This window comes from Anguilla rostrata, chromosome 7 (genome assembly GCF_018555375.3).
Source record: "Anguilla rostrata isolate EN2019 chromosome 7, ASM1855537v3, whole genome shotgun sequence".
In the NCBI taxonomy this organism is placed as follows: domain Eukaryota; kingdom Metazoa; phylum Chordata; class Actinopteri; order Anguilliformes; family Anguillidae; genus Anguilla; species Anguilla rostrata.
The window spans coordinates 41,361,224-41,385,427 of record NC_057939.1 but is presented as its reverse complement, the minus strand read 5'-3'; the positions used below and the strand labels follow the sequence as shown (position 1 = coordinate 41,385,427).

Below are 24,204 nucleotides of genomic sequence, written 5' to 3'. Positions count from 1 at the left end.
GCTTCACAATAGCAATACGCGTAAACAGATGATAGGCCGGGGTTAAGCTGAGGACAGAATGCAGTTTAACAGTGTGGCAGTGGAGCTGTGGTGTCTCACCAGACAGCCTTGTGAGAACCAAAGCAGCACACAATCTGTGAGAGTCAGGGAGAGACCCTGAGGATTTGCCTCTCATGTCTGAAGGACAGTGGGCCCGGGCTAACGTCCAATTTTTCTGACACCGATGCGGGTTCCACGAGCTTGCCCGCCGCGCTCCCTTAATGCTCTCCGTTTTGGACGAGGGCTTTAGAAGGACAAGTCGTTTGTTTGTTTAAAAGTGCTTCTCGGTTCCCTTTTCGCATGGAAACACAAGTGAAAGCTGGTGGCCGCCAGGAGGGAAACGAAGCGAATTGAGCTGCCTGCCGCTTGTCCTGTGATTCACCCGTGTGAGAAACCTGCCCCCGAGGCATTTCAAAATGGCCGACATCACAGCTCCGAGTCGTGTTCTGTCATCATTTCTGACACCTTGAAAAGTGTTTCTCTCCTCCTTTTGCTCTCACATTCCACGTCACGTATCTCACCCCCCCTCCCACCACCCCAAAACTCTCTCGGCAGCAACTGACATATATTTATGGCTTTGATGGAAAAGTTCCTTAGAACTTTTAGAAGGCATAGAATTCCTTTTTCTTTTTCTTGCTTTAAATTCCCTCCCCTGAATATAATGCATTAAAAAAAAAATTGTATCCTACCTTTTCAGTTCTGAAGCTCACCATATGACAAATATCCAATCATCAGTTCATCAGTATACAAGCACAAGTTACGGTCAATGCCCATCTTTACTTAAAGGTACCAAATGATCTTCACCCAATGTTAAAACATTTCTTGCAGGGAGGGGTATCTTTTAAGATGGCAATGCAGTTGTAAGGTGGTTTACAGAAATGTACCCCTGATCAGACTCCAAAGGAGAACAGGCCATGTTTATAGTACTGGCAGGGAGTGATTATCTAGTTATATATATTTTTCACATTACAAGAGGGAGATGAATAATTGTTCATGAAACCAATATTTGGAAAAAATGTTAAAACAGAACATTTCTGCATCAATGCTGCTGTGCAAGTATTCAGTTGCATAAACTCAATGCGAAGCACGCTGTAGCATGCAGTTACAGTTTAACAGTATTCAATGGGACACATATTTAATCTTTCTTTTTAGATTGTGTAGCATGCTTTTAATATGTTTCTTTTTCCTTTTAAGTTTGCCATCGAAACGTTTCTGCAGTATCGTGTTCCCGCAAAGCAACTGTCTGTTAGCCTTTGAGCTATCTCGCTACTGTATACTTGTTGCTGAACCATCTCTATGGAAAACTGTGCATCGCTTTAGCATTATGGAGCCTAGTTGTTATATGCAAAACAAAGTAACTGCGACATCATGAATGCTCTTAATATAAAGTGCTTTCAGTATGCCCCACATTCGCATTAGCCGCCTTATCGGAGCAGGACCTTGTGTGCCAAGCTTATGTTTTTCCCCATGTGAACATATATCCCCAAGCACCGCCTCATCAGCTTTCATTGCACCATCTGTGTGTCGGTACATTGCGTAACGATGCTGTGTCACACCTTTCCTATGCGTTGCCGATGGCATGTAACAGTGCCGATAATGGGCGATATCCGTATTTTGGTGGTGCGGATGCAACAAGGTAAGAGTGAAGCAATTGGGTGTGATGGGTGGGAACGGTGGTCAAACATTCTGAAGCCTCACTCGACTCTTAATACGGGCTGTGCTCTTGCATACCACGACGCCTGATGTTGTTAAGGATTTAGGACTTTTATGTCGAAGGGTCGCAAACCACATGGTTGCCAAGGACCCGGAGGTTTTCCCATTAATGGATTTCCAAGATTAATCCTAATCCAGCCGCTTTAAACAGCTGCTTGGTGTGCATTGAAATGGCCACTGCCCTTTGCACTTCCTGTTTGTTTTTTGCTGCAAATGTTGTTGTCATGGAGATTTACACGTTTACTCTGTAGTGGAATGTTTTATGAGTTTACATCTGCCTGGGGCTGCACACAACCACAGTAAAGTAAATTAAAATGCCAGTGTAATGGTAATTCAATTTATGTATAAGAGGCGGAGGCAGTTAGTTTGGTGACGTTCCAATCGGATTGTGGGGTGGTTGAAGGGTGGTGGCAGGGTTAATGGGAGGCTGCCACTGGATTTACATGTATAGCCCTGGATTGGCTGCGGTGAATGGAATTAACGCCTTTTTAATGAGAGTAGACAGATCCTAGGTTGTGAGAGCATGCTAGGTTGTGCTTCACTCAGACTGGGTAACAGACGGAGAAGGAATGACAGCTCAGAAGGTGCCATGGCAGGGGTCAATCTCCTGCCCATGTTGGGTAGGACATGCATACCAATAATAATAATAATAATAATAATAATAATAATAATTCATTACATTCATATAGCGCCTTTCTCACACTCAGAAACCATTAGAGTGATGAGGGGAAAACTTACCTCTTCCAGCACCAATGTGTAGCACCCACCGGGGTGATGCACGGCAGCTATTTTAAGTCTCTCACACTAGGAAATGCATCACACATCTTGCCTGAATGAAATCAAGTCCTAATGCATTGGCCTTATTATTTGAATGGTTGTATTTGTAAAAAAAAAAATTAATAAAATAATAATGATGATGATAACAATGATACACTGTGTATATCACAGTAAATAATTTGTCACAAATTTTGAGACCAACACTAAAGGTAAACACCTGAGCCTTACCTGGGGCCTCACACATACAGTAGACATGTGACAGCCAGACAGCAGCCATGTCATGCTGGTGGCCAACACAGTACAAACTGTGAACGCAGCATGTTTCAATGCCTCTTTTATTCATGCCTAGCTAAGCTATTGCGTGGCTGTCACAGCAATAGCTGAACATCACAGGCTACTGGCAGCCATACAGCTCTGTCCATGTCCCGGACATGTCTTCAGCATTGGCGAGGTAATCATGGGGCAGATGTCAGATGAGTCAGTCTCAGAAGCTTAATCAGTCTTAGCAGTCGAATCGGTCTCCCGCATAGAACAACGAAGGAGAAAACACAGATGTCAGAGTGTCAAAAAGTTGCATAACAGCATGGCGAACACAGGGAAACCTTAGCCTGTCAGCACTGAATGAGACACCCTTCAGAGTCTGAGGTTCAAATGCATAGTCAGCTACTGAGATTTCAGAAATGACTTGCCTTTGCAGAACCAGTTCCTGGAAGGGACTTCTTTCTTGTTCTCATTAAAACTTTATTAATCCTGTTCTGCGGTTTTTTGTTCTTGAACTGTGAGCATCTTTGTGATTTATTTTTGCCGCAGTCCTTTTGATTTATTTATTTATTTATTTATTTATTTATTTATTTATTTATTTATTTATTTATTTATTTATTGTTGCAGTAACAGGAGCTGGAGAAAAAAAGGTTCGGAACCTTAATGGTACTGTGCTTTTGGCTGTATTGACATCAGCCTTATGTGTCTGTCTCACAGGGGTTAATCAAAAATGAACACAAATTCAAATAATGCAGAATGTTGCGAACTGATGTTTGTCTTTCTAAAACATCCCTAAGCAATGACTTAGAACTTTTCCATTTGCCTCAACTACCATAGTGGTGATATTTCTAAATTACAGCATCAGTGTTTCTTGTCATCTTCATTCTTCACTTGGGAGGCACAACAAGATTGTGGTCATTTGCAAGGACACAGAAGGCGACTTTCTGCATGGATTTGCATTCATTATGAGTCCTCTTTTGGTCTACAGATTGTGATTTGGTGCTCTGCTCCATCAGTTAGACTACAGGATTGAACATCATGATTGACCATATGATAAAGACATATTTTTGAATACGATACCAAATTCACATTATAATTGAATGTGTTCGATACATGCAAAACTAAATGCAATGGGGCTGCCAACTAGCTTATCCTGTTAAAGCCCTCTTCTGGGATCTGGATGGTGTCCATGGTTCGATATTGAATCTGGACAGTGCCAGTGACTCTCAAATTTGTATGCAAGATGAAGGACTATATCGGGGGCAAATTCAAAAGTGGCTGCCAATGTGATTGACAGTCAGACAAGCAGCTAAGAGGTTGCATAATTGGACTTTCCTGTAGTTAAGGCAAAATAACTCCTGGCAGGAGCTGTATTGTATTTATATTGATTACAGTTAAACAATTAAATGATTGAGGAATGAAGCAATAGCAGGGTTACAGCCTGAAAACATGAATAATTTCCCAGTTCTGGAGTTGATATAGGTGCGGTGTTGTTCTCATTCTCCCCCAAACTACTGTAAACGACCAGTTAGCCTGAGCCAAATGAAGAATAATGATGAATAATATCATAATGCATTCAAATTTACAAGTCTGAGATTTAATGCAGTCACTTTTGCCCAGATTTTACTTTAATGAGGTAAGATGGTCCCAAGAATGCAATAAATAAAAAGATGATTGCAGCTGCAATATGTTATTTTTTCTGGATTTTCAACAAATTGCATTCATTCAAAGTCTTTCAGGAAACTATAGTCACAGGTGGTGAGGCAGTGCAAATGTCCATAGGGAGACATATCATGCAATTTCAGTGACTGATGTATATTGAGTTGATAAACAGTTAAAATCTAAGCTGCACACTGTTTACTGACATTGGCAGTGGCTGCCAGTCTGTTCTGAAAGACAGTTTTTTCTGTCTAACGAAAGAAAAACAAGATGTTGGCATGGAGTGTCATGTTTTATACTTTTAAGTCTCTATGCCAACATATTCCTTGTCTTTCTTTTGCTAGACAAAAAAAAAAGTCCTTTGGAACAGCTTGGGAGCCATTTCCAATTTCAGTAAAGCCAAGATATGCATACATTAGAATGACAAATCCAAAGAATTTGAACACATAATAACTATGGTGATAAACTGTCATCTGTAATCTGGTTAGTGACCGTACAAACCTCCACCTGTGTCTGTTTATATTGTATTTTATAGTTACACATGTGTACAAATAAATATTCAATATTCTCAGAATTGTTGCATTTGAAATATTTGCTTAACAGTTCAGGCTAGCACTGTCGGAGTTATATGTGGGCAGGAGCTTGGCTGTTTGTCTGTGCTTTGAGATTGGTAAGAATCACCCCTTCTCCCAAACCCCTGGTCGGCGCACCAAAGGTTTTTCTATTAATACTGAGATATAAGAAGAGGGGCAGTGGATGCCATTATTAAATTCTAGCCTGTATGGCACTGCTTGAGATTGAACACTGCATTCTGGGGTCAAGGTGAATGCTCTAACCACAATACTTTGACACTGTTGCTTCGCATTTGTTCACAGATAACGTTAGGCTATTTATATCTGAAAAGGTGTTAATGATCTGATTGTAGTTAACGAGGAGACTTGAAACATCCATTGTAATTACCTCTGGAATTAATTTATTATGTGCAAGATTAATAATAGCAATTAAAGACACAATTGTTTTGAGTGCACCTACTTGCTTGATATGTATACAGTATAATAAAACAGATCTCAGTCAGGTATAGGAGTGATTCTCTTAAGATTTATATTTTATTATTTTGTCTGTAGATGTCTTGTTTCATTAATACAAATACATTTCTCTTGCATCTGTGTAGGTGTATATCTCGTTCAATAAAAATCTTAATGTTTTTTTTTTAATGTTGCAATTCATTTTCTAAAACAATGCATAAAATTCACATATTATTTCAAAACAGATTTGATGTAGGCCAAAATGAAAAGAAATGGCCACTAATGTAGCGACTCAAAATGCTCAACAGTAAGGCTGGTTTTGGGTCCATAGTTTCTGGAGGTGTTAATGATACGGCAGATAAAAGACAATGAAAATCCAATTTCAGCGCAGATTTAATGAGAGAACTTGAAATGGAAAAACTGTAAAAAACTGACCCTTTCCCTTCCATGCTGCAACACAATGAAATGAGGTACTGAATGCTGTAGTTTTGTGTTGTCTGCATTGTATGACCTAGAGTTGGCTTTTTTGTGTTGAAAGGCAAAAAACTTGTTTTGCCTTCAACAGCTAAGTGAAAAGTGCTCCCAGCAATACAGTTGGAAATACCTTTTCCCCATACATATTTAAAAGGTTACATTAAAAGGCCGCATTGCACCAGATCTTCCTTGGTTTAATGCATGTTTTTTGTGAAATACTTACTCAACCAATTTATTTTCTTCCAGATTTAAAATTTTTTTTTTTTTTTTTACTTCTGCTAACAAGACCTTAAAACAAAGCTGGCCAACATAAAACTTCTTTTTTATGTTTTGATGTTTGATAAAGCCTGACTTATCAAACATAAAAAACATTTTTTAAACCAACATTTTCAGGCATATGGATTTACATTTACATAGTAAATTGTAAATTTGTAGAGTTACCTGGTCTGTATGCTTTTTATAAGGAACTATTTAATAATTGAGTTGGGCCTGATTGTTTGCTGCTCAGTGATAAAAAATTTTGATTATTCAGCTTACGGTACCCATAAAGACCAGTATTCACAAACAGCTTTATGATGAATTAGATAAGTCCATATTTACGTCTACTCAGGAGAACTGAAGCTTATTCACAGACAGTATATGACCTCAAAAAATAATTAATAACAGAATGAACGCTGACATTCTTTTCATCATTTTTAAAGCTGAAATGAACTGAAAAAAAGATTGGCTTCTAAAGATCATAAGCCCCTTTTAACCTTTTAGAGTCCACGACTGTCTTTCTAGGTTGTAACACCTGCCATAACCCATTTCTTAGCCCTTTTAAAATTCACATGGTGTGGCAGTGGCATTTCTCTCTTTCTGAGGGGGGGGGGGGTGATCCCTGGAAAGTTGACAGCATCCTCTGGGACGTGGGCTGACAGATTTAGGCTGACTCATCCTATCTGACACAGTAAGCATCGCACAATGTCAGAGGTCGGCACCTTGACAGAACGCTCTTTTGCTGCTACGCTATGACTAACAAACAGTGAGATCGTGACACGCCCCAGTGGCATATGCTCTCAAGGTAACACTGTGACATGAGGTATGACTTATGGGCCACCTCTGTGCTAAAGGCAGTGAAATCTGCTAATGGAATTCAGAGGAATTCTGCCAATAGAACTTTCTACAAGTTCCACTATTGTTCAGGATTAGCAAATACAACGCTGTTTCAGATTTGTTCCCTTAAAGTTAAGATTTGTCCAGTGGAACACAAAACCAGGATTGAAGCGAATAAGGATTCCAAGCTAAACTGTTTATTAATAGTTGTCCCTCATAGATTATCTCTACAGATAAGTGAGCCTGTGAATTATTCAAGGACAAAAGCTTGTTCCTCAAACTTAAATCCTGGTTTGGATTTTCTTTCTGCAGAACTGGGAGTCAGCTCAATAGATTGAAATGCCTGATATCCATTCTTTGTGGACAGAAAAAGTCATAACCCGTGGGACACTCATAAAACACTCCTGACACATAAGAAAACAAATTAAAATGGGAGGTCCAAAAAAAACCTATGGCGGGTCAATGTGCTAAGGCTTCTTTTGTGTTTCCGGTAATTAAAGCCTCCTCACAACTCTGTGTATGACCGTTCGGTCAGAGGGCAGAGCTCTGTCTTTCAATCTGTTTTTCAGTTTTTTGCAGTTCAATGCTATTGTGACCATCTGTTCAATACTTGCTCATTTTGGTTTGCAGAAGAATCAATGCTGTGAAATGACAACTATAAGGACTAAATGTAATCTGTTGCCTATTTAATAAACAACCAGCACTCTTGCCATCTCAGCAGGGTTGGTAATAGTTTCAAACACAAATAATATAATCCTAGTAGTACAATAAATTCCAGTGTTCCATGTTGAAATGTCAGCCATGGCATTGATCTAGATCAGTGATCTTCATTCCTGGTCCTGGCTTTAATTGATCAATTAAGTGGCAAGTAACAACAAAAACCAGCAGAGCCTGTGTTCTGCCAAGACTAGGAATGATCACTGACCTAGATGTTTTTGACTGTAAATAGTCATATTAATATTGGCATCTGCTTTGAATTATGGTTTTATTTTATCTTGGTTTATTGACTACAACCGTGGAGATGATCAACATGTGGCCCCTTATATATCTGATGGAGAATTTTTTGGTTAATCTATGAAATGACTTGAAAGTAATTTAGGCTCTTGTTTCCTATTCTTTTGTGTGTAATATGTTTCCCACAGAATCAATTTTGTTGGAGGAGAGGGGTAAAAAAAGTAGAAAACTGGAAGCAGAATTATGACGTAAGCGTGCTCGTGGGAACAGCTGAACCTATACACACCTGTCAGACCCATCTTTAGGTGTTTATTCACAAACATGCACACATATAGTGGATCCACATAATTCACAACATTGCTCAGCCAGCAACTGGCCTGTATTCCACATCTCTGCAATGATAAATGATGGAGGCAGTACTGGGGATCATGTGTTAAGAAGCAACCGATTCTATCCGCGCACACTCAACGCGTTGCCCGTCAGTAGCAGGTATGCTACTCTAATCCATCCTTATACTCTCTGATTCCAAAGGGCCAGCCAGCTGCTACCTTAGTAAAGCTTTGTTCATGACTTTGGGAAATTGGCTGGGGGTGGATGGGATTGAAGGCACAATCTCTCAGTGTCATGGCTGCCACTCGTTTCCTTTCTCCAAAGGTGGCAATGCATCACAATTCATATCCGGAATTTCTGAATGAAATACTGCTGACAAATACTACACTCGGACAATGGGGGTGGAGCAGGAGGGGCAGGGCTATTTTACCCGTGAGCATGTATGAATGCACGCGGAAATGTAGGATATATTGGGCTCTTCTTGGCAGCACATCCAGTTAAAGCCAAAGTACTGATGTGCGTCCCATGGTCGAGAATGGAATCCATACCATTCTCATACAGACTGTATACATTGCAGATTTTATTATTCATTTTTCAGAATTTTGTCTCTTAAACCATAGGGTTGGAACAATTATAAACCAATCAGCAAGCAGCAACTGTCAGAACAAAAAAAGCAGGGCATCCAGCGAAGAGCACCAGGGTACTAACTTGACCTTTGTCATGGCAGTGATTTTCAACACATACTGTTTCTCAAATGTTTTTGGTGCAGACTTCCTGTGGGAGTATAGGTGACATAGCACATACGCAGCAGCATAGTAAAATAAATAAATATTGTTTGGGAGAAGCAATGAGGAGAAATTCATGAAACAATCATATAGCAATGGTGGGTACATTTTATATGCACATATAATGCATTGCAATTTTTTTTTTTTTTTTGCAATATCATAAATGGTAATACTTATTTGCAAGGGTGTGTACAGAAACATAATCACAGCCATATGTTTTCTTACTGAGGGGCAGTGTTTTGGTTTTGTGAATTATAAGCAATGGATGCGCACAAGTAAACGTTCCACCGCACGTCACTTTGGGTTTTACGGTCATCACAATGAAACAATGAGGCCAGACAGGGAAGCTCATTTCATGCTCATGAACGTAATCGCCCGTTCTTTTTGATGCCACCTCGCTCTGTTATATTTTGTGTGAATCGGACTTGGGCTTGTATGTGTTGCAACTAAAAATAACCCATGCTGTTTACCAGTGTAATAAAGCATAACCATTTCCGTTGACAGTGTGCGTGTGTGTGTACGTGTGTGCGTGTTTGTGTGTGTGCGTATGTGTGTACGTGTGCGTGTTTGTGTGTGTGTGTGTGTGTGTGTGTACGTGTGTGTGTACCTGTCTACAGAAAAAGAAGTAGCGGATTTTGGCAATTGCATTCATTGCATTCATTCATCCAAGTTAAGGTACTGGATTCCGAATCTAGGCCGCTCATGTGTTTTGCTGTGTATATGCTGTGTGACCATGCGTGGCGGTCGGACCATGTGTGTAAATATGTTTACTTATATAATCAGGACGCTCAGGTGAGAACGACATTCCCTTTTGGCATCAATGACCAAGAAAATCAACACGGATAAAGACTGCACAGCTGGAGTGGAATGATTAGATAGCCTAATTGAATGCCCAATCTGGGAATTTTATGAGGAAATTAGCATTGTCACAAACGCTCTCGGAATTTTTGTGTAATTTATAACAGTGCATTTAGTGAACTTGTCAGTAGTAAGCATTTAACCATTGCTAACAATGAAGGATATTTAGATTTCTGCATTCCTTGATGAATATTCCAGTAAGGTATTTTATGTTATAATGTATCATTTTTTTATTTTTATTACTGCACTTCCTTGTTGAAAAAAACAATCACGGTGCATGCTCAGCTGACAAAAACGTTACATTTTTTGGCAGAGATGTCCTGTAGAATGAAGATGGATAGTGACTGCTAGGGATAGGCTCAGACAATCTGCTGAAGGGGGGTGATTGGGGGGGAGCAATTTGTTATCTCTTCTTTTAATTTTACCAGGACATCAGGGTTAATACACATACTGTTTCCTGCAACAACATTTCCAACAGGTAATTTATCATAATGCATTGAGTATTCTTGATGACAATACACTTTTGGTACAGACCTATTTGAAATTAATCAATTGTTTGCTATTTGTAAGTTTTGTTAGGCAATCAACCAACTGCATTTTTTTGCATTTTAATAACTTCGGTCTTGCTTTTCTCTTGTCCTACATCTTCATAATATGTATGCATATTTCACTATCATATGTAAAGAATCACAGCACAGACAGTGTTTTATGATGATCTAAGTAATATGATCACATTGTGAAATTCAGACTCCAAACTCATTTCCAAAGGGATGAGTCAAGAAGACTGAGGACGGAAACTGAGGACCGAAGTTCTTTTTATTGTCATTGGCATCCTGAGTGGGGGTAACAGGTTGACTGAGGGTGTTTGTCCCTGCATGTGCATTTCAGAATGCAATCCAGTCATTCTGATTTGGATTCCCAAGTCAGACAGGTGCTCCGCATGCCTGGTGGAAATAGCCTGTATCAACAGCCTTTGCGACGTGATTGTGAAGAATAACTTTGTATTTGCCTTTGCACAGTTACCGTGACCTGTTTGTTCTGTTGCCGGTTTCATGTTTTGACAGGTTTAGTGAGTAAAATCTTCCTGAACCCATTTGTGGTGTGGGGATGGCTGGTTTAAGCAGCCACACCTGCCCTGGGTCAAGCTAATTAGACCTGGCCAATTGGATAATTGGTGAAGAATTGGATAATTGGCCAGGCTAATTGGACCCAGGAACAGGAGTGGCTGCACCTGTGCGTAGTGAGGTAATCACTGCGCACAGGTTAAATCTGCCATCCCCACCCACACCAGGGAGCTTCCGTCATGACAGGGTTAACATCTGCTCATTTGGCTTTACCATCTTGCCAAACCCTCGTGGAATAAATGTGGACTGTTTTGAACATCTTCTCCCTGTGTCTCTGTGCTGGAGGGCCCCAAGGAAAGCCACTTCGGTGGCCTGTGGCAGGCGTGTTTGCCACAGTGGCGCCCAACGTGGGGCTCCTCCGGCACAGCAAAGAGGCACAGGAGGGCCAGCCAGGAAGCACACTGGAGGAGGGGCGGCTGAGGTGTTCTCGACAGGGCTTCGGGCGGATCCTCCGGGCCAAGAATGGGGAGCGGAAGATGACCAGGGAGGGGAAGGAGGCAATCCTCAGCTGGGACGCTGAGGAGCTGCACCTGGCCGAGAAGGCAGGTCAGCGACGGGCGGTGCACGAGAGGTGGTCGCGCCGTGAGCTGGACTTGGCCGGGAAGGCGGGTCAGCCACGGGCGGCGCACGAGCGGTGGCCGTGCCGTTTTGCTTCCTTTCTCGTCCGTTTGGTTGTTTTTCGTTCTTTGTTTTGGCCTGGTTGGTTTGCCCGGAGTCCATGAGGGGATAAGCCTGCAGCCGCCTGCCAGCAGAGCCGACTGGCGGCCACCACAGCCACGAGGGTTCCTGGTCCCCAGCACCACAAGGCCAGTCCACCAGCCCACCAGCCCAGCCACCCCACCACAGCCCGTGGAACAGCCCAAGCCGGTGACGCCCCCACCAGCCAGCAGAGCAGCCCAGGACTTCCCGTGCTCCAGGAGGGAGGAGGAAGAAGGGCTGCCTTGTCGTCCGAAGGAGGGTCACCACATGTACTGGACTGTTCCGGGGCCACCCACCCTGACTTTTTTTTAATTTTTTTTTACCGTGTTTGGAGTGTGTTTGTTTTTGTTTGTTGTCTTTTGCTTTCTTGGGAGTGTGGGGGTGGGGGTGGGGGTGGGGGGGGTGTAGGCTTCGGCCAAGGTTCTCCCTGGCCTCAGTTTGGCGTTGGGGGTATGTGGTGTGGGGATGGCTGGTTTAAGCAGCCACACCTGCCCTGGGTCAAGCTAATTAGACCTGGCCAATTGGATAATTGGTGAAGAATTGGATAATTGGCCAGGCTAATTGGACCCAGGAACAGGAGTGGCTGCACCTGTGCGTAGTGAGGTAATCACTGCGCACAGGTTAAATCTGCCATCCCCACCCACACCAGGGAGCTTCCGTCATGACAGGGTTAACATCTGCTCATTTGGCTTTACCATCTTGCCAAACCCTCGTGGAATAAATGTGGACTGTTTTGAACATCTTCTCCCTGTGTCTCTGTGCTGGAGGGCCCCAAGGAAAGCCACTTCGGTGGCCTGTGGCAGGCGTGTTTGCCACACCATTCTAATAAGCCTTTGTTTATTATAAGTCGCTGAATTATTTTGTTAGTTCAAACATATTAGCTACTCTTGAAGTTAAAAACAGGGTTGACAGTGTGTTAACATTGTGCTTTACTCTCTATGGCAGGGTCGCTGCAGGGTGAGTACCAGAGGAAGCTGTATAAGGAGCTAATGGCCAACTACAACCGCCTGGAGAGGCCTGTCTCCAATGACTCCGCCCCCATCTTGGTGGAGCTGGGTATGGCACTGCTGCAGATCATTGATGTGGTGAGTCTAAGGCAGAATGGAATCTCCCTAAAACCAGGTTTCCCATAGCTTCTGAAAAGGCAGGGCGCGTGACTAACAGTTTTGACAAGTATATTGTACAGTACTATACATTCCCTTTGTTCACAAATGGTTGGCCAATATGTCCAGAACTGTCTGTTCTTTGTGTGACCCCTTGACACATGTAGCCTATGAGCTCAGAGGGAGAGAGAGAGAGAGAGATTGTGGGAGCAAGGTTAGGTCAGTGGGAGCAGATTTTGAGAGAGAGTGTAAGAGTATACAGTACTATACATTCTCTTTGTTCACAAATTGTTGGCCAAGATGTCCAGAACTGTCTGTTCTTTGTGTGACCCCTTGACACGTGTAGCTTATGAGCTCAGAGAGAGAGAGAGAGAGATAGAGAGAGATTGTGGGAGCAAGGTTAGATCAGTGGGAGCAGATTTCGAGAAAGAGTGGTTAAATCCAAAGAGACAGGTTCAGAACCACATGAAGGCAAAGCACAGCACATCCATTAACCACAATGTTTTTGTGTTAATGTGCTTTGCTGTGTTGATTACCTACTTCAAGTACGGGATTGCTATTAACGTTTACTGTTGAGTGGGTGGCATTGATTACATTATTACACATTTGATGATAAATTAATGCAATAATGTCCCACTGTATTGTTAATGACCAAGATTATGGAATTTTTGAATAACTGATTATTAAATAAATGGGGAGCTTTGTGACTACGTTGAAGACTGTAGTCATTATCCACTCATGATTCTGTAAATTAGCTATTGCCAAGCCACTGTTCACATTAATTGACTGCTCTCACATATTCAGTCAACTGATTTCCTGGCTCCCATACTGTATGTATGTGATGGCAGTGTTGTGTCTGGAGGAAAGTGAAGCAGGGGGATTTCAAATTACAGTGCAGAAATGAAGAAAGCTAAGACCATAGTACTTTGTCTGACTCCCACTGAAAGAGCAACGTTTCATTATCATGTCCATGTATAGAAAGGTGTTTCTTTGTTATTGTCCGAGCACTGAGATGAAACCCTGTTATAATAATAATAATAATAATAATAATAAAGTTATAATATTTTATATATCTGTAACAGTTTTTTCTTTGTTTTTACTGAAGGCATGGCTGTTGTCCTCATCTAGCTTGTAAGTTGTAGGAAGAGCATTTATTTATTAACCTTTATTTAACCAGGAAAACCTAATTGAGATTAAAAATATCTTTTTCAAGAGTGCCTGGCCAATAAAGGCAGCAGCACAAATAGTATGGTTGCACACAGAAAATATAAGAAAATAATTGACAATAAAAATTACAGAACATGAGGTAAATAAAAAAATAAATAAACCACTCACTCTAGATTTAAGAGCTCCTAGTGAGATAGGCTGCTGGAGATGTAACATATTCTGCAATTAATTCCAAATGAACGAAACAACATACATTTTTCCCAATTCTGTGCATGCAACAAAATATGTATAAATTTACCTATTAGTTACTCGATTGCGAAATTAAATTTAGTGTAACAGATAATCGGCAATAAGAGCAACAATATAAATCCAGCAAATTAGCTAATTATTTGCATTTGCAAACTGTACATACCCACCTTTGTCCATCATATTACAGTGATTTGTGGGAGCTGACTTGAAATTGAATATGAATTAAATACGTGATTCCTCTTCCTGAAATTTTTTTGACATACAGGTCAAGTGCACATGTCCTATAGGATTTGATATCAAATAAATAAATAAATAAATAAATGTTCAGTTTAAAGTAATTCCTTGATATTTGTAGGAGGAGACACTTCGTTGTGTATTTGGTTAATGCACAGTTTTCTTATTTAGTCAGTAACTGGGCTGTTAAACCGCAAAATGAATGAAATGCAATCTAAATGTAAATTAGCATCAGCTGGCCTAATTCTGTGTACTGTTTGTCTCATATTTATTTCCTTCTATCTGGTTCTTTCATTTCTCCCTTCAATTCTGTGTCTGCCCATCTAGTCTGTGTTCCTCTCACTCTGTTATAGTCAGATTTATGTGACATTATCTTCTGGCAGCCATTACTTTTGCGCTTCAAATCAACGCTAATATAGCACCTTTCCAGTTCTGGTTTCTTCTCCTAACCCTATTGACTCCTCCCCTGCTCTGCACTGGTATGATGTCAAACAAGCCCTGAAACACAACACATTTCCCAAATTACAGGAACCCTTTATTCTTGCTTTTTTGAAATGACAGACTTTTTTTTTTCCCCCACAGCGCGCAGGACTGCCTGCCGCTGTGGGCTATGCGTGGCAAATTGCAGTCACTCACTAACTCACTCATGGATGACCTGAGAGGGACGTTTGGTAGGACGCATGCGCAGGCGGTGCTTCGTTTAGTAGGACGCAGGTGCATCTCCCAAAATCACCACTTTGAACGGCACGAGATTTCTAAGCGCAGCTTTATCGCCTAACGTTACTTTAGCTAACCCTAACATGTTAGCATTTCGCCTACTTTAGTTAACCTAGTTAGCGCGTATCATCGATACAGATGTATGGACACACGGAGGACAACAAAAAACGTTACAGAGGTGAGGACATGCCATAGCTAGCTAGCTACATAGTTAGCCAAGTTTTACTCATGACACTTTGTACAGGTGCGCCGTGGATCTGGACGGTTTCGTGCTTGTTTGTGTGTGTGAAAAAGAATATTTTTTTGACATTTTTTTGTCCGTTACAAAAAGGCATACACAAGAGCGAGGGGTCATGCATGCATTTACTCTCTGAGCATCTGCGGATGGCTGCAAGACCGGACTGTAATGGACTGCGGCGTGGCAGTGTCTGGAGGTGCGCAAGTACATCGGCCGTTTGCGACGCCCTACGTACGCCACTGTGCACGGTGGCCCGATGGCCGCCTCGGAACTCAACGCGTTTTACTGGCTTCGCGAGCCGTCGGTTCGAGAGGCGCACAGCTGTCGCGCGGCGTCAGCGCAGAGCAGCTTAGCTTATGTCACCTCTTTTCTTCCTCTCTATACTTGGGATCGTGCTTTCCCATGATGCACTGGGAGAAATGCCCTATTTTTCCCCCACCCGATTATCGGAACAGACGGGGCCACGGGACTGTGTGTCTTCTGCTGCATACAGCGGTAACACGCCGTCCTTCCCTTCACCTCTGTGAGAAAGCCAGAAGTTCCTGAACTCCCCAACTTCCTTGACTGAGCCAGTGGCAAAACATGTTGATTCACAAGTTAGAAGGAAAGGCTATTAATGAGCTTTTGGTTTGTCTGGTTTTGCAGCTCAGTGGACCGGAAGGCAGTGTTCCTATCCAATATATGAGCAGTATTTTTTTGTTTCCATGTGATATAAAAAACTGCAATATCAGAAAGCTAGAGTACAGGGTTGCCAGGTTTCACGTATTGTTGAAACACTAAGTTTCGGGGCATGGCGTTCCACGGTCTCGTTTCAAATCTCTCATCTTATTTTCATTTTGTGACTGTGCCAGGATATGACTGGCAGCCCCAAATGATGGTGCATAACTAGACAGAGCAGCACCCTTGGTGGGATGGACATAGTTGCTGTGGTTTTCTTCTTCTCACCTAGGCTGCCTGCAACAGCTTTGCAATGACTGCACAGCACAGCTGAAGAACTGATGACTAACCTGTCATCCAGGCACAAAGGCAGTAGGAATAGCACTGTTCTTTTAAAAGAGATCTAGTCTTATAGGCATCTTCCCAGATTTCATCTTTTATGCATTATTTTCTGTAGGCTCCATGGACTCAGCAGGCTGTAGAATTACAAGGTGGTTGTTTATTGCTGATTCCAGCTTAAACCTTGCAGTGTTTTGCATACCTTTGTTCTTTACTGAATGTGCAGGATGTTTGAAGTGGAATATATGCGGGAGAATTTCACTGCACATAATTCATACTTTGATAATTCTTTTATTAGTCTAGTACTTTTTTTTTGCTTTCACATTAACATGAAATTATAGTTTGCTACTGAATAAATTGAAATGTATGCACTTCCAGGGAATTTAGCTGCACTGTAGAACCACACATTGCAGGCGACACAGCACTACAGGAGAGCCAGTCTTGATAGGAGGAGTGATGCTTCTGTCAGTCACTACAACTGGCAGCCTGTGGGCTACAATCATTGGGTGGAACTAGTGTTACAGTAACATGAGAAATCCACCCTTTTTCTTTGGCAAGATAAAGCCAATTATGTCCTGCTGTTGCAGGCTCCTGGTCCTTTTGGTGTAACCCAGGCTGTGATATTGGGATGGCAGGTATGCCATCCAGCCAAGTCATTTAGTTGCCATGAAATATGAATCAGGGGGTGATAAATTGCTTTCAATGCAAATGTATTCTTTGGAGATCTGATGCAAGACTACAATAAGCTGGTAGGAGAGCAAGCAGATAAATCAATATGAACAATCATGATGATTTATCTTGGGTTTCAACCCATGATTCTTCAAAGGCAGGTCAGTTTGCTGAACTACTGCCAGGCAAAAGCAGGTCTTAACTTTCACAATCAGGTGTAAAATTGATGGCTGCTGATAGGTAGGTAAACCCTTCAGTGCCATAGCTCTTGAGACTTGGGTTTGGGTCAGCAGAGATGGTTGACTTCAAATCTGCAAATCATGATGTCCCTTTCTTATGTTTATGAAATGGAAAAACATTGTGTTAGGATGGCTATCTGATACTGTACTTGCATTGGGGGTGTTGCTCATGTGGCAACCAGCAACAGGTATTTGCATGTCTCTTTGTCTCAAAGAAACCTAGAATGAATCCTAGAAACATCAAAGCAAGGAAACGTGGAAGAAGAGGTGGCATTCACCAGAGCATTAGACAATAACTATGAGCTGACTGCATACATACCACGACCAGCTATGATGTTGGCGAATGTACAGCAGTTAAGGAATAAAATTGATGAGTTGAAAGCAAATGCCATCCACCTATGTGAATTTAGAGATGCCAGCATCATGGCATTGACTGAAACGTGACAGACATGGATTTGGATTCCTCCCTGGATATTAATGGATTTTTGACTCCAATTCAACCTGATTGAGACTGTCAGGTAATTGGAAAATCAAAGAGGGGAGGTGTTTGCCAGCAAATAAATCACAAATGGTCCAGTAACATTGCTGTAAGAGAGCAAATTTGTTTAGCAGACAGGAAGCTGTTGCCTGTGTCTCTGAGGCCCTTTTACCTCCCGGGGGAATTTCCACAAATATTTGTTTCATTGGTTCATCCTAGAGCAAATGCCAAATTAGGTGCTGATATCTTTAGGATGATACAAAAGCTGCAGCCTATCTCACCTGACTCCCCCAACATCATAATAGGTAATTGTAACAGCTGTATTTTAAATGACCTGCTCCCAAATTTTTATCAGTATGTGTCATGTCCCATTGCCATGGCAAAATATTGGACTTATGCTATGGGTCTACACATCGGTTGTGGGACCTCATTCTAGTTAATCTTATCATAACATGGTCCATCTCCTAATGACATATAAGAATGTATGGCAGTGGGAGAATGTATTATAACAGGTCAAGGTCTGGACAGAGGACAGTTCCCAACCCTAAAAGGTTGAGTGCACAGACTGGTCAGCATTCATTAATTCAACAAAGGATATAAATGAACTTACTGATGTAGTGAGCTGCTGTATTGCTTTCTATAAATACGCTCTGATTCCTCCTAAGGAAGTAAAAGTCTTCCCAAATAAAAAGCCGTGGATCTCCAAAGGATTAAAAGAGCTGATATGTCAAAGGAAAGCTGCTTTTAATAGAGGTGACACAATCAAGAAAAGAGAGATTAAAAAAGAATTAAAGGCCGAAATCAAGAAAGCAAAAAAATAAATACAAGGATAAAACTGAGACAGAGCTTAGGAGTAACAACCTAAAAGCTCCCTGAAATGGTATGAAATTAATGACTGGGTGTCATAATAAGGGGCTAAAGGGAATCAGTATAGAGGGTTTTAACTGTAATAAACAACTGGCTGACAGTTTAAATGAGTCCTATTAGTGGTTTGAAAAACAAGATTTTACAGCATGAATAGACAAACAGACAAGCAAATCTAGTCAGGCAGTTACTATTAGTGTTGAGAGTTGTGAAGTTTAGGCAGAAAGGGCCCAGGTTCCGGCGAAATTTGTGGTATAGTGCTTACTTGTGCAGAACAACTTAGTAACATTTTCCATTTTATTTTCATGAAATCTATTGAACAACTAAAGAGTCTATTTTGTCCGTCTGTATCGTGGTGTGGGTCGGGAACCTACGCCTAGCCACTAAGAACAGGCTCAGTTTTAAAGTTGCCTCAAAAATCATTGGGGTCAGTCAGTCAGCTCTTGGCTGGTCCTGAGGAAGACCTGCGCCATATTGGACTGCCTTTACAACCCCATTCATAGGGAGTTTGAGCTATTAACCTCTAGCAATAGATATAAGGTTCACACCCAGAGAACAAAAAGATACTGTACAAAGTTTCTTTTCTTTGTACATAAATTAACAGGCTAAATTTGCACATGTGAGCCTTGGACCTAGCACTTGATTTTTTAGTATTGTTGTAGTTCTTTTAAAGCAGTGGAGGGATAACCTAAATTTCTCCTGTATTTCTATGCCTATCGTCAATGCAAAAATGAACGCAGAGCCATTGTAATAGTTCTGTATATGCAATTATATAATTTACGCCAATTATGTAAAAATGTGCATTCGCATGGCAGACTTTTCCTGCAGAGACAGTGTTACAGTATGTGTTAAACCGTTGTGTTACTACTTGGCTCACTGCAAAATACTTAATGTAGCATGGGGAAATATTATGTGCTGTTGCCCTTACATTACGACTCTTCAACTGATTGGACACATCTTTTTGGACAGTAGAGGGTACAGACCTCTCTTTCCAGGTATAGAGGATGGGTCCCATTGATCCAGATAAGGCAGAGCCCACAGACAGCTGGGAAACGGTGAACGCATCACTTCCTCCTAATCAGTTCATAGGCCGGGGCAGCTGTACCAGCTCCTGCCGTGTCTGATTTGAGAAGGGCCGGAGGGCGAGTAGAACCAACTAAAATGTGGGGCCCAGATGGAATGCCTTGGGGTAGCATTTCCATATGCATGCCACACCCTTATGACCTTTCAAGCATTATGTTTCTTGTTATGTTTCTTCAACTGCATTTCTTCTATTGTGACCATACAATGCTGGTACGACCGCCAATAACATGTCACCTCCAAAGATCAGATTGACTACATAGCGGCTGGCTGTCATAACTTTAAATGGATTCCCTCCAGGCTGATATTATACTGGGAGTCTGCTGGGAATGATCCAAAAGCCATCAGTAGAGTAGCCGGATTAGCACTGAAAGCAGCTCCAGGGAAAGATGGTGGCTCGTGGTTCTAGCGACAAGGATACGGGTTACCAGCCGGGGGAGGGGGGGGGGGGGTGAGCGTATCTCTGGCGTCCCCCCGTGAGCATTGGCCCCATCTGCGGAGACCGGCGCCCGAGGCGCGCAGAGAAGGCCAGGGTCAGGTCCATGGATCTGGGTCAGCGAGCGCCACCTGGCGCAGCACGCTCCGCCTCTTTTTGACGGGAATATCCGCGAAGCGACACTTCGGGATCGCGGGGTCGCGGGATGCGCATCGGGCGTGGCGTAATGGTCCAGCTGTTCGCAGTCCCTTAATGGGGTTGACGTGTTTGCGTGAGGCCCAGCTGGTCTACATTCCAGCTCGATTTGTGCTGCTACGTAAGCCCTTTTGAGCTTGCTGAAGTCAGTTATGTTTGGTTGCATCATCTGCCTTAAAAAATATAAAAATGACTATTTGGGTTTATTTATTATTTGTCATGGGCCGGCCATTCAGTTGTATTCAGTGAAGGAAACACTATTGAATCCTTCAATGACTAAGAGAAGTCAATTAAGTAAACACAATGGGTTGATGTGAGAGAGTTATTAAATCCTTTTGAAAAGCACTAAGTTAGTTAGATGAAGCATATAACTATTAAGAAAGTAAGTGTCTCGTCTACATTTTAATATGCTCTCCGAAAATACGATTATTTCATCTGTTTTGTGAACTTGGTCCCTTCATCTTATTTATTTTAAATCAGAGGTTGTTAATCACATTCAAAAAGCCCTCTAAAAATGTAAATAGTCCTTATAAATTCAGGAGTGAGGGCTTGCAATATACAATGGGCAGCTCTTTTGAAAAGGTAAACAGCATTGTTCATTTCCAAGGAGGATACACTCACTGTATGGCCTGCAATGAATGACCTCTATTTCTAAGTAAACAAAATTGACCATGGTGGGGGGTGGGGGCAAAAGCATTGGGAAATGCATAAATATTACAAAAACATGTAATTTGTTGGATGTCAGTTGCTGAAAAAAGCTCTCAAGGGAAATCAACCAACCTAAATATCCACTAGTCTTCTCATAAACATTTATTTTTTGTCAGAAATCCCTTCAAATTGGTCAAGTTCCATCAATTAATTTATGGTTCATCACTAATCTTTGCAGGGCAGCAGTGTAGCATAATGATTAGTGAACTGGGCTTGCAACGGTGAGGTTTATTCCCTGGAGGACACTGGCATTGTCCTCTTGAGCAAGGTACTTAGCCTGAATAGCTTCAGTAACGATCCAACTGTATAACTGTCACTCTGGAAATGAGCATCCACTAAATGCAAGAAAAAACAGTTTGAAACAATAAATTCTGAAATTAGAACATGATTAAAATAGTTGCGGCTTATGTCTAGTCGTTTGCAGAAAAGCCTTCCTTGGGTGCGACCTTTTACATTACGGGCATTTAGTAGACGCTCTTGTGTAGAATAACTTACACAACCTTTTACATAGCATTTACATTGCATCTGTTTATACAGCAGGATGTACGCTGAAGCAATGCAGGTTAAGGAGCTGGCTCAAGGGTACAGCAGGAATCAAACCTATGACTTTTAGGTTCCAAGCCTAGTTCCATTACACATTATATTACTATGAATCTGAAATTGCTGAGGCTTTGGAAATCATTAAAAAAATGTCTCAGGCTCTTGAATCTCTTTACTATTTGTTAAAAGGCAAAAGTGAGAGATCTACAGATCAATACACTTGAACATGGTACACGGTATTCTTCTTTTTTGAAAGTTTCCAATGTTTAATTAAACAACATATTTGCCTCGACAGTGATGAAACATAACTGTGGTATACATTAAAACACTAGGGAAGCTCTTCCATCACCACATAGACCTACAGATGTCAGTAATGGTGTACAGTAAATACATATGTCATGTTTGGCAGGAGGGTTTGGTCAGGCTAATTACAAATATAGTATTTGATGAATTGTCCCCAGGAGATAGAGAGACAGAGAGATAGCAGAGGGAATTTTTTTTAAAATGCAGGGAATTTTTAAAAGCATTCATATTTTGAAGGTTATGAGGGACTTTATCAGTGAAATTACTCACCTTAAAGAAAACATTTGCTTTAATATTTAACAATCCATATAGAGTATATTAACTGCAAACCCGTGTAATAGCCAAACATGATATTAATTGTTGCTGGTGACCGAACTATTCATCTTACAGGCTAAGCTCCACATTCCCCAAAGATATTAGATAGAGTTTTTTTATTCTTGAGGTTTGTAATTAAATTAACCAGAGAACTGTTATTATGGCTTCAACATTGACAAATGATTCACTTTTGGCATACCGGAAGTCACGCTGGAAATGTACAGCACTGGAATATTGGATTCTGAATCAAAGAGCATTATCAATGACTCAGATGACTCTCACTAATGAGTCTGTAGAAGACTTAATCACTGGTCCCGATACCGCAATACAGCTGTTCAAATTTGAGCAAAAGGTGCATGGAGTACACGACCATACCTGATTTAAAGGAGTACTCTGACTTTTTGGCAATACTACGACTCTTACCCAGTGTCCTATGAGAAGATTGATGCCAGTTTCACCCCTCTGCGTCAAGTACAAGCATATTAGACGATATCTACAGGCTGCATGCTAAGTGTGTTAGCTCTCTCAATGGCTGCAGATGGAAGACACTAGCTTAGCTCCGACCTGCTTTGTGCGTGGTGGACGGATGCATAGTTATTCATCAATTAAATAAAATCTGAATGTAGCTGCCTCTAAATCAACAGTTTGATGGTTTTATGGAGCTGAAACGGTTTTCAAAATGGGTTTTAATGTTAGTGTGTAGGAGGCCTTAGTCTAACATCATAGGTTGATTGAACTTGTTTTCCATTAGCATTGTCACAATAACGTATGCACATTAATTTGTAGTGATATAATCCCTTAATGGAAAAAGGGATATAGCTAAGTTGACAGTATCTGACTTCCTCCACCTTCATCATCACAAAATATGACATAGGTGATAATTCCATAAGTTTAGAAGAAAGGAAAAAAAAGTAAGTAAAAAAAGTTAAATGTTTTAGAGTATATTTATTTATTCCAATAATATTATATTTTTAATGTGAATAATAAAATAAGATAACATCTTAGATTGGTCTCGTTTATTGGATGTTTTATAATATCTGGTGCTTACCCTCACTCGTTTTTATGACTATATTATTTTCCAATGTAAGTGTTGGTATGCATTTAGCCCACTCAGTCAACTGGTGTATGATAAAATGTCATAAATTGGATATGTCACCATGGGGGACAGAACACACGTCACCCTCACGACAAGATGCCATGCAGTATCTCTCTGATTGGCTATCCCTGTCATTGGGTCTCAGGGAGGACCAGACAGTGACTCACCAACCCTTAACCACTGAAAAATTAAAACAGGCATATGCTCAGTGATTAATATGCTATCGCTAATTTCTTAATGAGCTCTCTCTGTGGATCAGTAACAGTGATGATACAATGACCTTCTGTTGGGATGTAATATTGACAGTCTCTGTCACGCAGTGCTGACTTTGTCCAGTCTCCTTGAAAGGTTAGCTAGAGTTTTTAAAATGTATTTCCAAAGTTTATTCCACAAAAGCTTTACCCTCAATTTAAAATAAGTCGCACATGAGGGAAAACAGTGTGGATATTTGTATAAAGGCTGTTATTGCATGTGTGTTTACTGTTTACCACTTTCCTTTTTAAGAGTAGTTTGGTTTGTTCTAAGTATAATCCAAAGAGAAATGATCTGTCAACATTTGGGGGTTGTAATTCAATTTTAAACACTGACATGGCCATATCCTGTGCTAAATGCTTTATTCAAGGTTAAGGGGAAATAGAATCGATTTAGATTTATGGGGTCTATCAGTGTGACTCCGTCTGCCTTCAGAACCATTCTTGAATATTGCACAGCAATCTGCTATTAACCAATGGAAATGTCTCTAATAGCTTTTCTGTTACTCACGCATATGGCTTAATGTGTTGTG

General features: G+C 41.2%; 1 protein-coding gene across 1 annotated transcript in view; it reads left to right on the top strand.

The window, feature by feature from the left end:
- Positions 1-24,204, top strand: part of LOC135259701 (neuronal acetylcholine receptor subunit alpha-7-like) — a 52,048-nt gene that overhangs the window by 8,808 nt on the left and 19,036 nt on the right. The window contains exon 2 of the mRNA XM_064344332.1: positions 12,739-12,878. Within this exon, the coding sequence (XP_064200402.1) occupies positions 12,739-12,878 (140 nt within the window). The remainder of the gene's footprint in view (positions 1-12,738; positions 12,879-24,204) is intronic.